This window comes from Plectrocnemia conspersa, unplaced genomic scaffold, assembly GCF_051122295.1.
Source record: "Plectrocnemia conspersa isolate PC_06_02 unplaced genomic scaffold, ASM5112229v1 ptg000014l, whole genome shotgun sequence".
Taxonomy (NCBI): Eukaryota; Metazoa; Arthropoda; class Insecta; order Trichoptera; family Polycentropodidae; genus Plectrocnemia; species Plectrocnemia conspersa.
Window position 1 is genome coordinate 21,695,809 of NW_028277178.1, and position 14,466 is coordinate 21,710,274.

The 14,466-nt window shown below is 31.1% G+C and overlaps 2 protein-coding genes and 1 long non-coding RNA gene across 6 annotated transcripts in view; 1 reads left to right on the plus strand and 2 right to left on the minus strand.

The window, feature by feature from the left end:
* LOC148226508 (uncharacterized) overlaps positions 1-14,466 on the minus strand; it is a 39,115-nt gene that overhangs the window by 19,592 nt on the left and 5,057 nt on the right. The gene's annotated exons all lie outside the window — the stretch shown is intronic.
* Positions 2,242-14,466, plus strand: part of LOC148226512 (zwei Ig domain protein zig-8-like) — a 132,472-nt gene continuing 120,247 nt past the window's right edge. For all 3 annotated transcript variants that reach the window (XM_088203679.1, XM_088203680.1, XM_088203681.1), the window contains exon 1: positions 2,242-2,443. The gene's annotated coding sequence lies outside the window, so the exon portion shown is untranslated. The remainder of the gene's footprint in view (positions 2,444-14,466) is intronic.
* On the minus strand, positions 4,097-12,806 carry LOC148226513 (phospholipid-transporting ATPase IF-like). 2 transcript variants are annotated; one of them, XM_088203686.1, is made up of 17 exons: positions 12,756-12,806; positions 10,587-10,785; positions 9,802-9,927; positions 9,512-9,733; positions 9,268-9,450; positions 8,167-8,469; positions 7,829-8,094; positions 7,421-7,756; positions 7,183-7,354; positions 6,526-6,719; positions 6,182-6,463; positions 5,794-5,930; positions 5,270-5,405; positions 5,049-5,194; positions 4,825-4,989; positions 4,595-4,750; positions 4,097-4,530 (listed from the first exon to the last, which is right to left on the minus strand). In XM_088203686.1, the coding sequence occupies exons 1-17, from the start codon at positions 12,756-12,758 to the stop codon at positions 4,341-4,343; spliced, it is 3,216 nt and encodes a 1,071-aa protein (XP_088059812.1). In that variant the 5' UTR covers positions 12,759-12,806; the 3' UTR covers positions 4,097-4,340. The 2 variants fall into 2 exon arrangements, 1 of the variants encoding a protein (XP_088059812.1); XR_015812227.1 differs by lacking the exons at positions 4,097-4,530; positions 4,595-4,750; positions 4,825-4,989; ... (2 more) ...; positions 5,794-5,930; positions 6,182-6,463 and having other exon boundaries at positions 6,581-6,719; positions 7,183-7,368.

Consider the following 14,466-nt stretch of genomic DNA (forward strand, 5'->3'; position numbering starts at 1 on the left):
GACTTCCAACTCAGCAACTCACTGGACTACACTCGCCGCTCAACTTGACTACTCGGATTCTACGCCTCACCTCCTGTCTGATCAACCATCTCCAGGACACGCGCTCGAGGATTAATATCGACGACTGTCGAAGGATCCCAGTCAACACGCGTAAGCATAAGTTCGCTGTACAACGTCCTACCACAAATCGTCAACCGGACCCGCCGATAACTACAATATAGAAGCGTAACCGAGACCGCTTAATGTCTAATATCCACCCGTCCAGCAAACTGTTGACCGCCGACGTAATAGTGAGCACACGGAGCTGGATTAAAAATGGCGCAAACATAACAGTACAGACACCGCTGCAGTAACGTATAATCGAAGTCGCTGAAGAATCGCCTGCCTTAATCCCATCGGAGCTTTCTTAAATCCGGACTTGAAATGAGAGAGTACCGAGACGATGGGCCTGCACCCCCTGCCAAATGATCTCATCGACAGCCGCCACCGTCATCCACGTGACTCAGGAAGTGCCAGCGAGAAGCTACTCATATGCCGCCACATAACAAACCTAGGGGGACCACGTTCGACCCGACGCGCATCCCGTGTATAGGACCCTACGTGCACTAACGCACCTCGGAGCCCCTAACGTGCTGCCCGAACATGCGTGTTCCGTTCGCTTACCATCAAGAAGAAGAAGCTACACATCAGGGAGGCTGCGCACTTGCCCCTCGTGAAGCCTTACACGCGTCCATGGAAGCTTCGCCACTAAGAGCAGAGCCTGCGTCCCCACAGACGGACACCTCTGCGCGCACCATCTGTCATCAGCAAGTTGAAGCCGCGCGAGCTGTCACAACGCTGCGCGCGCGCCAATTGTCGTTCGCTTTTCACCGCACCATACATAATGACTTTGTTACCTCTGTACCTCCAGCATTTTTTAAAAAATATTTTTTAAGCCAGTTCCACCGACCTTACTGTGTGTAGAGCAGCAACGTCAAGATTTTTCTCTGTTCCTAGTTGAATTTCGCAATTATAATTGCTAGGGGTGTATACGGTGGGGGCCTATTTATATGTGTATTTATTTTATTATGGCCAAAACTCGGCGGTTCTCTGGTAACACTGACGTGACAGCGGCACATTCTCATGGTGAAATTTGACGTATAGACAGCGGCGGTGCTACTTCGTTCACCGTCCATTCATCACTACATATATTAACCCTTCCCTTACTGTGGAAAATAAATCCGTGCATTACTTTGCTAATCAATACGCATATAATGATTAGTGATTTAAAACCGAAATATTAATAAATATCGCTTTAATTATTCATAGTTAAAGCTGACATATACAACAGTGATATTAAATTGCTGAAAATAAAAAATTCATTGGCTGAACCGCACAGACGAATAGACAGATTTTGTTGCGTGTAGGGATATGCGTGCTGGTTAGTTCTTAGGTCTGAATCCAAAGGCCGTGGGTTTGTGTGTAAATCTTTATTGAGCTCGGCGTGATCCGATTGCTTCGTAACGACGATCGGAACTGACTGCTTTCAAATCGGGGATATTACCGAACGCTGTAATGCCTCCACTACATTCTCTCGAAGTTGGCCAAGGACGGAGAATGTAGTGGGTTACTTCAGTCGATTTCGGTTCTGCCTGCTCTAAAATCTCTCGGAAGTTGTCCGAGGCTTACCGATAACGGGGAGTGAAGTGGGGGTAATTCAGTCGACTTGGCCAGCTTCTAGCGCATCCGAACCGTGTCGGCATTTGTTCCGAGTCAAAGCGACCGAAGTCAGAGCTACTCTTTCAAGCGCGAGCGGTGAGATACTTTCCCTTTCGCTCTCTCGCGTGTTAAGTGACGAGAGTGATAGAGATAATGGCATGGTGGTTCGCATACTGAGATAGAACAAGTAACTCGTTTTTATTTCAGTATGCGCATAGGCTGGTAGGCGTTACGTGGTTTGCATGTATGATGGGCGGTCAATGTGGTCACAGGAGCAAACGATCTGTTTTTTAGAACTACTTCAGTCGGAGCCATGTATTTGAGACCCAAATAATAGAGGGCAAAAATACAAAAAAAAGGTCCACGATGCCTGGGTGCAAATCCAATTAACAATTAAAATTCCGGTGGAGGAATTAATGAAAAAGAAAGATTCCTTTTTTGCCACTTACAGGGGCTATACTCGGAAAATAGCATCGTCGCTAAAATCTGGATCATTTGTTTTTGATTTATTTGTGTTCAAAACACGCACATAGTTATAATACGCAAGAGCGCATAGAGCAGTGACAGTTGCCGCCAGTACGTTGTCCATGTCGGAAAGCGCGCGCGCGTATGAAATCTTCGTAGCTTCAGTTCGGACAACTTCGAGAAAGTGTAATGGAGGCATTAGACGGCGTTCGCGAACGCATACAACGATTTGAATGAAGGTCCGATAGCTACTGGTCTGCATCCTCACTAGGCCCTGTCGGTGAGTTATATTTCCTTTCGCTCGGTTACGTTTTAAGTTACGAGAGTGATTTAAGAGATTGCGTAGCACTACTAAATCAATGCGACGGAGTCCTTCTTTCTTTCTGTTCAAAGAGCGAGTGGGATGTATAGCGTGTGTGCGTGCGGCTGTTATACCCGTTTGCAAATATGCATCTCAAAATACATGACACATGTATACGTTTGATTGCATTGGTGAATTTATCCCTGACTCAATAAAATATCTCTGCTGCGCCAATGAGTGTTTATTATTATTTTATTCAACCCATAAATATAGTACGGAGGAATACTTAAAATCATAACCCAGTATGTAGTATATTTATATAGATATTAAAATTATTAGAAGCAATGTGTGCTAGTTACACATCACACATAGAGAAAGTTAATAACATGTAAACTAAATTATATTTCAATAAAATACTACTGCAGTGGCTCAATCTGTGTCTAATTGCCACATTTCACCATCCGTTCGCCAAAGTATGAATTTACAACTTCTTTGTCTGATGGTGTATCAAGATAAAATGTAGTTGTTCCATTCTTATATCAACTTATTTTGAATTTCCGGAAGCTATTTGTATTTTGTGTAACCCTTGAACTGTTCTAATAGACTGAACTGCATGTTTTTGTTTTATTTGATTATGAACTTGCTTCTCCTCTCTTTGCCTTTCTTGAGTTATAAGGGTTTAATATTGCCACTGTATTTTTACATAGTTTTTCTGTAGCTTCTGAATAATGTATGCATTTCTGCTTCATAGAGAAGTACTCTGCTGTATTGTTTATATTAGGGATGATAAACGTAGAGCTGAAGAATATTTTGTAGACGTTTTGATTATCGGGGTTTTATAGGTGACCTACATTACATTTATGTTAGCGTGAGAGTATTTTATTTATATTATATATATTAGCTTTATAACGTTTGAAATTCTTGCTTAAAATTATGTTATGATGCATATTATCATAGTCAACGTTTGTGTCTTTATCCACACGTTAATATGTTTAACGATGCCTAGAAGTCATTCAGTTTATTTTGTTTATGATCTTTTATTATATTTAAGAATTTTTTTATATGGTAATGTGTTCCACTTATGATAAAATCATACAAGGCTGCTAAAAGTGTAGGAGTTTTGGTCCATTGTCATACTATTTGTATAAAACCTGTGACTACCAATAATAGACATTGCAAAACGCTCTTTGCCAAGCATAATAATAATATCGTATTTATATATTCTTCAGGTGTTTTATCCAGCATGCCGTAAAAGTCTTTCGTTTTGTCAGTCATTGTTTTTGTTGGTGCTTGGGCACAAAGTATAATATTCAAAAGTGAAAATGATAATATCTAGCATGTTTACATCTCTTCACTAAACAGAAGGGAGTAATCTAAAACAGAAAAAGAGAGTTTTGTACTGACTTGATAATAAAATACTGTAAATTGTTGTAATTTTTTAATTGAATATACAATTTTCTATAAAAAAATATCTAAAATAATCACTTAATTTTTAATATGTTTTTACATATCAACGTTTATTAAATTTTATTAAACACATGTAATTCCATTATATAATATCTATTGTTTGAATTTTAAGCACTTTATTTTCATTTAATAATATGCAATATTTTTTAGAATTTATACTATTAGGATTATTTTTAACTTAAAAACAAATTATACTATCTGAATTTATAAATATAAAATATATATACTATAGTCATGGGACATTAAGGATGGAAGATAGTTAATTCACAAATATTATAATGGAAATCATTTTTTTAGACGACATTTTAATAAATAACTTACATTATATTTTCATTATTTTAATAAACAGCAATGAGCATTTAGTATAAAATATAAAAGATCACAGATATGGCGTTGTAGTATGTAAAGATTACATTTGTGTCATTTCTAATGTATTGTCGATTGGTTTTTGTCTCATTTTATTTTTACTCAGAGCTTTATAAATTTTATACAAAAAATCTGGTATGAAACAAGCAACAACAATCACAAAGTTGACAAACCAAAACGCTGGAGAAGAAAGTAATCTCACGTAAACATAAAGTGTGTCTCCGTCCACGAGGCTGAAATTGGAATCATACAATAAGCATTCACTATGAGTTATATTAAGATTATTTATATACTTACAAATTTGTAATCGAATACACAAATGTCAACACCATGAAGAAAATAATCGATAACACCACCAACGCAATTAAAATATATGTTTGATAACGAGAATATAACCAAAGTTTTAGATTTACAACTACAACAAGGCAATGGAAAAGTATTGTTCCAAAACACCTAAAATTAAATAATATTAATTTTAATTAAATAATCAGTAAATAATATTAATTAATATCTTATAAATAATTTACCATAACCCGCTTGCTTTTCCGTCCACATATATAGTATTTGTCCATAATATGTAACAAAAGTAGTATATTATCACAGAATGGTAGACTGCTAATAAACACCATCCAAAAAAGTATCTCCATGACAATAATCTATGCCGAGTTTGTTTTTTATATAGTGTTGGATTACTAGAATGATTTTTCCTCATTAGTAAAAAAATATATATTAATATTGTATTATTATTTACCTTAATAGTTCATCTTCAGTATGACAATGTTCTGTTAATGATAAGGCCAAAATTGGAGCTGATACAAAGAATAGGTTATAGAACGATAAAAAGTATGAGTCTAGGAGTGATTGTGTAGAAAATACTGAGTTTATTTGGAAGAATATCTATAAATAATAAAATATCAATATAAATTTAATTATGTGTAACTATTAATAGAGTGTACAACTTTTAAGACTTACCAATAAATCAACTAAAATCACGTTTTTGTATATGGAGTATAATATCAAAGTAGCTAGTCTTTCATAATACCAATGACCGTGAACTAAAAATACTTTCTTCAGCATGTCAAATTTAGCGAAGGAAAAATCAGCAGCTCTATAACAAATATGGTTTTAAACTCATTATATAAAAGTTATGGAATATTAGCACCTTTCACAATGTTGGTTTGTTACATTTACTTATTTTAAATATAAAAATATCAATTTATTTATTGTTTTTCTGTTATCAAATGTGATACCAAGTTAGTTTGAATCTTTGGCAAAATTCAAACTCTTTTTCATTATATGTACTATCCATAAACATTGTGGTAACAAAGTAACAAATAGATAGGCTGAGGAATCAAACAGATTTGTTAAACGATATTGTATAGGTACTATAATAATATTAATGTTAATCTTTCCTAATAGGGCATGTGTTATGCTTATTACTTCTAATATGAACATATTACTTTCCACTTAAGTTTACAACAATCCAATTGACTCACCTGGCTGCTTGTCGTCCTTCTTTTCCAAAAATACCAAATCCAACATGAGCTTCTTGTATCATTGATATATCATTTGCACCATCTCCGACAGCTGCTGTAATTGGCTTGTTAGGACTTTTCTTTACAAGTTTGATTACCTGAATATTTAATTATTATTAAAATAAGGATATACAATGTATGTACGTACATAATAATATACAATTTAATATAATAAATTATTCTTTGATTTCCAAGTAGGCCCTCATAAGGTGATTTATATTATTTTCAAATATAATCTTATGGTGGTGACCGATCATCAATAAAATAATATTTATTGCAAATAACTTCAATCGTTATAGATGGATAAGCATGTTTATTACATAAATATACTGTTATAAAACATTCTTACTTGAGCCTTTTGAAGTGGTGATAGCCTGCAACAAATAACTGCCTCACATTTCAACGAAAGTTCAATAAAATTGTCCACATTTGGTGAGCTAAATATTAATTGTAAACTTTGTCCATCGACCACAAGCGTCAAATGAGCTTGGTTGACTGTTTTCGCTGCTTCAATACAATGCTTTAAACACGGTTCAAGATCTTCACTAGTGATTATATTTGTCAGAAACAATTTTTCAGAGTGCGACGGAATGTGTCCACAAGATTGTGCCACGTTAATGGCGGTTTCAATCTAAATACAAAAATCATATCTTATTAAATATCATCTTAAATTTAATTGTATATAAATATTACCTTATCGCCAGTTAAAACCCAAATCTGTACTCCAGCTTCACGGAGTGCTTCTAAAGTTTCTGTTACGTTGTCTTGAAGACGGTCTTCTACGGCCGTCGCTCCTAATAAAATCAATCCTTCTTCGAATTGTCTCCAATGATCATCATTAGTTTCGTTTCTTCTTTTGTTCAAGTCAACACCGAAGCCAATCATTTCTAAAAACATTTATTACAAGTATTGTACCGATTAAAAAATTAACCGAGAGTATAAAAAAGTAGTATATATTAAACTAAAACTATTTATATTTGCAAATATAATTCATTCGTTATAAAAATTGTTAATCTTATCCTAAATATTTATAAATTGTTTTATTTAAAAAAAAACAATTTGTTTTAAAACTTACATAACGATTATGTGGCATGAGAATATATGTGAGTTATTATACGTATAAATTTACTATTAATATAAAATAAAATAAGTTATCGATTTACATATACTTACATTTATATAAAAATTAAATATTAATAAAGTGGATAAAAAAATTTAGTCAAGTTTAAAACCATTAATAAAATATTTATTATTTTTTTTGTGGTTCACTTCATTTGTAATACGTGGCCTCCACTCTAGTTTTCACTCCTGTTCAGGTTATCGTATGATTGTAATAAAAAATGTTTTTACCATCGTTTATTTTGATGTATTCCTCTTCTGTTAATTCTTTATATCCAACCACCAATGTTCTTAAACCTTGTTCTGCAAAATATTGAACATGCTCGTCTATCGTTAACAATGTAGAAGAATCATGACATAATGGAAATATTGCACTTTCCGCTCCTTTGCAATATAGATAAATCTGTAATACCAAGTCTTATGATGATTTTATTTATATATACTTAATAAATGTTTTATTTAGTTTTACCTTTCCAGAAGGATCTCTAACTATGATAGACATTCTTCTCCTAACCGAAGTAAACTCAATACATTGTAGCTTTTCATAGGTTACAATGTTCCCATTTGCTTTTTTTAGATTTAGCTTGTTGGAATCGTCACCGATGAATATAATTTTTCGATTAGCTGCAGCTTTAACAAAAGCTATTTCATCTGAGCTCATCGCTTGATATGTTGGTATGTCCGGGTCATTTTGCAAATGTGTAGCTTTACCGTTGCTCATTTTAGTAGAACTATCCATTGACTTTTCTTCAATTTGCACCGTGTGACACAATGCCAATATTGTGAAAAATAACTCGATATCTGGCTAAAAACACGGATTAGTAATTAGAAATACTAAGATATGAAATATATACATAAATATTTGAGATATAATTACATTTAATGTATTGACGGTTTCAACCATTTCGCCTCTGCAATACTCCTCATTTAATTCATACAATTTTTTATTTTCCTCGACGTATATGACACCATTAATGGTGCACATTTGAAAATACATATCATTCTTAGTCAATGTTCCAGTTTTATCAGAGAAAAGTATTTCAATCTGTCCCAGTTCTTCGTTCAAGTCCGAACTGTTTACGAGTGGTGTTTGGTTAGTTTCAATACAATTTAAATCTTTATCCCATTCGAAGAATTTAGAACCTGTGTAAATCAAAATAGATACTGTATTACATTGATAATTATTAAATATTTATTTAGAAATTGATATATTACCTATAAATTTATGCATTTCTATTGTTACATATAATGATATTGGTATTGTATAATAGTATATAAGTAAAAACGATAGCATGTCTTGGGCTATCGATAAGAAAGAATTTGGTTTCACTAATGCACCTAAGTATTGTTTATGTTCAGGATATTTGATTTCATAGTATCTTTTTAGTAGATAAGAAATCAATATTTCTACTATCATTAACACTATTAAAAATATTAAAAAGTTATTTATGTTCGACTCAGATGACGTGAATTTATTAGAAGTAAACTTAGAGTTAAGGGCAAGTTTTGTTTCTTCACCTAAAGGAGAAAAATTGTTATTATAAATATATAAAAAAAAAAACACATTTTTTGTGTAAAAGTCCCACAAAAAGAACGCTAGATTTTTTAATTGCCTCAATAAACTTATACGTGCAAGACTTTGTTGCGGATTGTTTTTTTAAATTTCAAGCCTCCTTGTTATTTAGAAGCAAAACATTTTGGATTTTGCGTTTTATTTCTTTTCAGTTAAATAATCATTAAATTTTGCGTTAATTTTATAAAGTGCAGCGAAGTTGTGAACATATTGGAATAGGCTTCTGACGAGGGTACAGTACAAGAAACAGGGAAAAAAACTTCTAACGCATACATAACGCATATCAATCACTTATATTTAGAATTTACTTCCGAAAAGAACCTTTATCAATAACTTTCACCGGTTACTCCAGACTTGGTACACATGAGAATTCACCTCTACTCGCACCAATCGGAATTACACCAGGCACCGATAGCAGCCGCTTCCCTCTTCACGTCGACCCTGGGAAACTACGGAGTCTGGTATTCAGAGATCAACTGGATCTTTAAAGACGACTGGATACTTCAGATGCGAACAAGGCTAATATAAATTCACGCTTATAAGACGATATATATACAACTTGTATGTGGACTGACTCATATGCTGCACAATAATCATAAAGTAAATAATATTGTCTTGTAAAAATACGACAGTATCTTTCTTTCGCGTTTGCCAAATAAATCCAAGTCTAAGCACCACTTTCAAGCATTGTAATCATAGCGTTTTTGTTGTAGTTTTCACATAATAATTAAATAGTAGTTAACCGGTGTATATGGCACATCCAATGACCCATTCAGTATTTTTTATCCTTGAACCTCTTAATAGAAGATTATCCGTCCCAATAGCAGTAGGATGTTTGTCTTTTACAGAAACTTTGCCATGAAAAGTGTAAATATCATTCTCAGGAGGAATAAATTCAATTTCAATATCTCTTACAAGGGTATTTTCTAAAACAGTAAAACATGAAACATGAAGAACAAATTTTATGAATTATTAGTTTTCTCATACCCATTATCGTATCAGATAAATTAGACGGAACTTTAATAGGTTTTAAGCTTGTTTCTCCATCAAGATTTGCAGTGGTGACAAAACATTTTCCTCTGGAATCAGATGACCAAAGTAACACAGCGTCACAAGGTAAATCACTGTCTCTACTTATTTTAATAAGTTCTCCTGGTGTTATTTGCCAGGACTTAATCGGTTGTAACGTTGAGTTTCTGATTACTGACACTGTAACATTATTATTATATAACGTTCATTCAACGTTTTTTTTACATAATTATATAGTTATGTAAAACCTGATTTGTTGTTGACTGTGTTGTCCATTCGGTGTCTTAACCAATCTTCGTAACCTTGTTTCGCCATTGTCACTATTATGACAAACGCTAGTGGTAATAAACTTGTCATGGGATTTACAGGACTATCTAAATAATTAATAATATTTTAGAATAAGAGTTAGTATTTTATACGAAATAGTATATTATTTATTACACCTGATTTGTTGAAGGTATATGTGTAAATATATTTTTTTGAGATATTATTGCTTTTTTTATTAAAATAATGGAAGTAAAATAAAGCAATATAAATCACTAACTAAACTGTCACTATCTTATATTCATTACCCATTGAAAAATATAATAAATTTTAATTATAATACAAAATTCGCCATTTAACTGGATATTTAATTTAATTAAAATTTTTATGATAAAGCTTCGTACCCGTTAAAGAAATCGACATTAAGCTAACTTAACCTAATAAAAAAAAAATAATAAAACAGCTGACCTTATATATTACATTTACATAGTTTAAGATTGATTACTCAAGATAAGATTCAAACATACACGTATAGGTAAATATAGATTTTATAATGTATGAAATTAAAATGAGTCATTGACCAGTAGATGCTATTCTATAATTATTTATGATTTCCTGGTCGAGAGTTTAACTTATTGTATAACTTATCTTATCAACAATATTATGAACGACATCATTGATAACATTACATACGTTAAGGATTTAATGGCCATATTGTGATATTATTGCTTATTGTTTTTAGAATCTGCTATCAATTCGCGTATCTTACCAATAATTATGGATATGAAGGTTACAACTAGAAAATAAAAATTTGCCAATCTTCTAAATTGTTCGATGAGATTTTTCGGAATAAACGTAATGATGGAATATTTTGATGTTTTGATTCTATTCGTTTTCTTTTTGTCTTCATTTTTAATGATTCCTGCTGTGACAGTTCGAGTCTCCTTTATATCCGAGACTTTATTACCCTGAAAAAAATCGTATGATATATTAGTAACATAATAGTAACAAAATTAATAACTCTTAAATCGTTAATAAAATAGAAAAAACGAAACCAGTCAGTTAATCAGTTATGGCTCATAAAATCTTGATGAATGTATGATTCCTGGTATGGAAATACTCAGGGTTTAAAGTACAATTTATTTTACTGCAGCAAGAACGGTTTATGAGATATTGGCATTTAAATTTAGATAACGAGATAGTCTGGGATGATATTTTGTTCTACTAACTTATGTATGCTTATGTATTCGTTTTTTACTATTAGGTTAAGTATATTATTAAAATATACTAACGTAGGAACATCTCGGTTACTGGATTCGAATGATAAGTTACTTAGCAAAAATTACATCTAACATTTGTTCATATCTATCAGTAGATAAGGACAGATTTAAAGCGATAAGTGTATGACACTACTCTTCCCACTACTTTTCTTTAATTTTGTATGTATTTTATTTGGGATACCTCAAAATTCTGCCTTTGCCCCTTATATTCCTGTACTACTACATTACGTGTACTCTCGATTAACGAGGTGCAAATTACTCACGCATGAAAATTTTTAATATTATTTTTATCGCGCCTTGTGATGAATGCAAGTGTGATATGTTGTGGGCATTTGGAACACATTTAATACAACTTTTGGTAATTGTGTAGCGGGCATCGACCAGGTATAAAGTCCTTGTTGAAATTGACGCATTGGCAGTGATAAAAAATCCACCGGATTCTTCTGACACAGACAAAGCTACGAGAACATCGCGTATGTATCATACAATAATTAGTAAAATTTTACGTGACTCAAAATTATTGCACAGTAATAATATTTAAGCCTTACAGAAATATAATCAACCTGACTAGGATTAAGACAATTAAAAATGGAACTAATGTCATTCGAGAAAAAAAGAGTTAAGAATTAAATACATTATTTAGAAAACCAATGACATTCAAGATAATAAGAGGAATGTGAATGGATAAAAATATATTTGAAGATTTGTTTAAAATTAAAAAATACGTCTTACAATGAAGCTAGACATCTGGTTACCTTAGCTTGCACTAGCTTAAATAGAAAATCATTTGTTAAAACAGCACAAATACCTTAATATAGAGTAAAATTAAAAATTAAAACGGTTTATTAAAAATATATTGTATATAAAAAAATTATCAATTTAAAAGTTGAAAACATGGAGGCAGCAATGCCAGGCAAAGACGAGGGATAACGGTCAGACAGATTTTCAAAAATCTTGAATAATTTCTAGCCCCAAATATTTCAATAGGCAGATATTTGACGTATGTAAATATGGCTTAACTGTTTAAGGTCTTAAACACGAAATACGTCTTCTCGAAAAGTAAATACTCAAAGGACTTAGATTGTAAACCACTTGATTTTTGTGAGTACATATTTCCTAAAATGATAACCACAATAAACCAGCTATAAACAGCTACGAATATACGGGTACATAGATTGGGAAGATTCTATGCGATATATGTATGTATGTTGACGTTTTACAATAATTGATAAGTACTTCATTATTATTATTACATGAATACACCAAATATCAGATTATAGAACATGTGATGATACAATCAAATTATTAAAAAGTACAATCTAATCGTTTCAGATAAATACATTATACTTTGCACATCATTTTGCAAAGTAAAATATATTTATCTACAATAAATCTGCTAAGTTTTATTTTTAATTGATCTGAATTAATATGTATATTTTTATTAAAACTCAACATATTATATTTACACACATTTAATTTTTTTTAAGATGATTGACGAAAGATGCAATCATATTTTTATGGTTTAAAGTGTATACTTAATAAGTTAATAAATCATTAATATTTATTGCTTTAACATTGATTTATTAATATTGTTGTAAACATTGTAAGTTTAATGAATTTTTAGGTAATAAAGATAATTATGATAGAAAATAACAAACCATTATATTGCACAGCGTTCACAATAGCTTGTGAAAATTGACTGATTCTTTATCGAAATATGAGCAAACTGAATGGCGATAAGAATGATAACAATGTGCGATATCGATTCAACGAATTCTTTGTAAATTTAAGCGTCATTATTCTAATTTTCTCTATTAAATTTTTTAATTTTTAGTAATTTTTTTTTTTGTGAAAACAAAGTAAATATAATATTTAATAAACACTCAATATGCGTATGTCATATTATGTATAACTAAAAATATATTTCATATTATTTCTATTTTACATATAAGTAAAATGTAACATTTATACATAATAATATATTATAAAATAATGTCTAATAATAAAATTTAACTAGATTTTTATCACATATTTTTAGAAAAGAAATGATACAATGCTGATGATTTAAAAAAAAATATTATATAGCTTGTTTAACACTTATCTTAGTATTCCTTGTAAATTATTTTAAAAGTTCTTACTAGATGTCATATTAGCATTATTTTTAGTCGTTATTTTTGTTAATTTTATGAATTTAATTGGCAATGTATTATAAATAAATATTTTATAACAATGATTAATAAATATCTATATATATATATATATATATATATATATATATATATATAATGAAGGTTATATATAATATAGATTTTATATATCCATTTTTGTAGATTTTGATTTAATTAATACTGATAATTTCGATTGTCGAGACGAAATTTTATATTAATATATTCGTGGTTTTAAATTACTTTTAATTATTTTCTTGTAATATCTTATTAAGAGTTTGTAATATATGTATATTCCTCACATTTTTTCCACTTGGGGGCGGAACATCGATTCGGAAATTCTCGCAGATTGTTTTAAAAATGGTGTAACAGTTACAGTCCAGCTCTTATATTAATATAATTTTGTTGGGATCAGTAAGCAATAGCGTTTATGTTAAATTTTAATCATATCTGAAAGTAAAGAATATATTGTTTTTTATGTGTGAAAAAAAGATGTAAAAGTTGTAAAGTAAATTTGATAAGTTTTCTCAGTGAGTTCGTAAGTGGTAATGTGTTAAATCCTTTATACTGGTCTTTTGATTTAGCATAGATGGATAGGGGAGAAGGCCAATTTTAAACCAATCGCATTTATATTTAATCAAATAATTGAATATTTAATCCGGTATATCTTTTAGTGAAAACGTAACTTTAAAGGTAGCTATTTGTGGGTGAAAATTTGATAAAAACAAAGAACATATACTTCAATAATAACGTTGTATTTCTAGGCGTATCTCGAGACTTATAAAAATAAGGGTTTACAGAGTTATAATTTTGTAGTAATTGATGACTTTCGAAAGTCTGTTCTGAAATTTCGATTTCACCTATTTTGTTTAGTCAAACCTTTGTTGTTAAGTTTTTTAGAGGTCCAGTGTTTAGACGTGATATAGCTCTAGAATTTGCTATTTTATAGCATTCGTCACGTTTTCACGGGTCAACTAGGTGTTTCTATCTAATAGTATATAAAAACAGATCACTTGCTCTCTAAAATTTACATTAGTAAGTAAAACTGAGCAATGAAATCAAATCAGATTTTTATTAAAACTAGAAAGTATAATTAAACCCGGGACACAAAATGACACAAACATAAAGTAACAAACAGGTATATGTCAATAATGCATTAGTTAACTAGTTTGTTTTAATTGAGATACTGAGTTTTAATTGGATG

Coding starts and splice junctions, on each gene's coding strand:
- LOC148226513 (XM_088203686.1), bottom strand. Junction 9,451..9,511: donor TTTATCTGATACGATAATGG/GTATGAGAAAAC, acceptor TTACTGTTTTAG/AAAATACCCTTGTAAGAGAT. Junction 6,464..6,525: donor GGGTTTTAACTGGCGATAAG/GTAATATTTATA, acceptor TTTTGTATTTAG/ATTGAAACCGCCATTAACGT.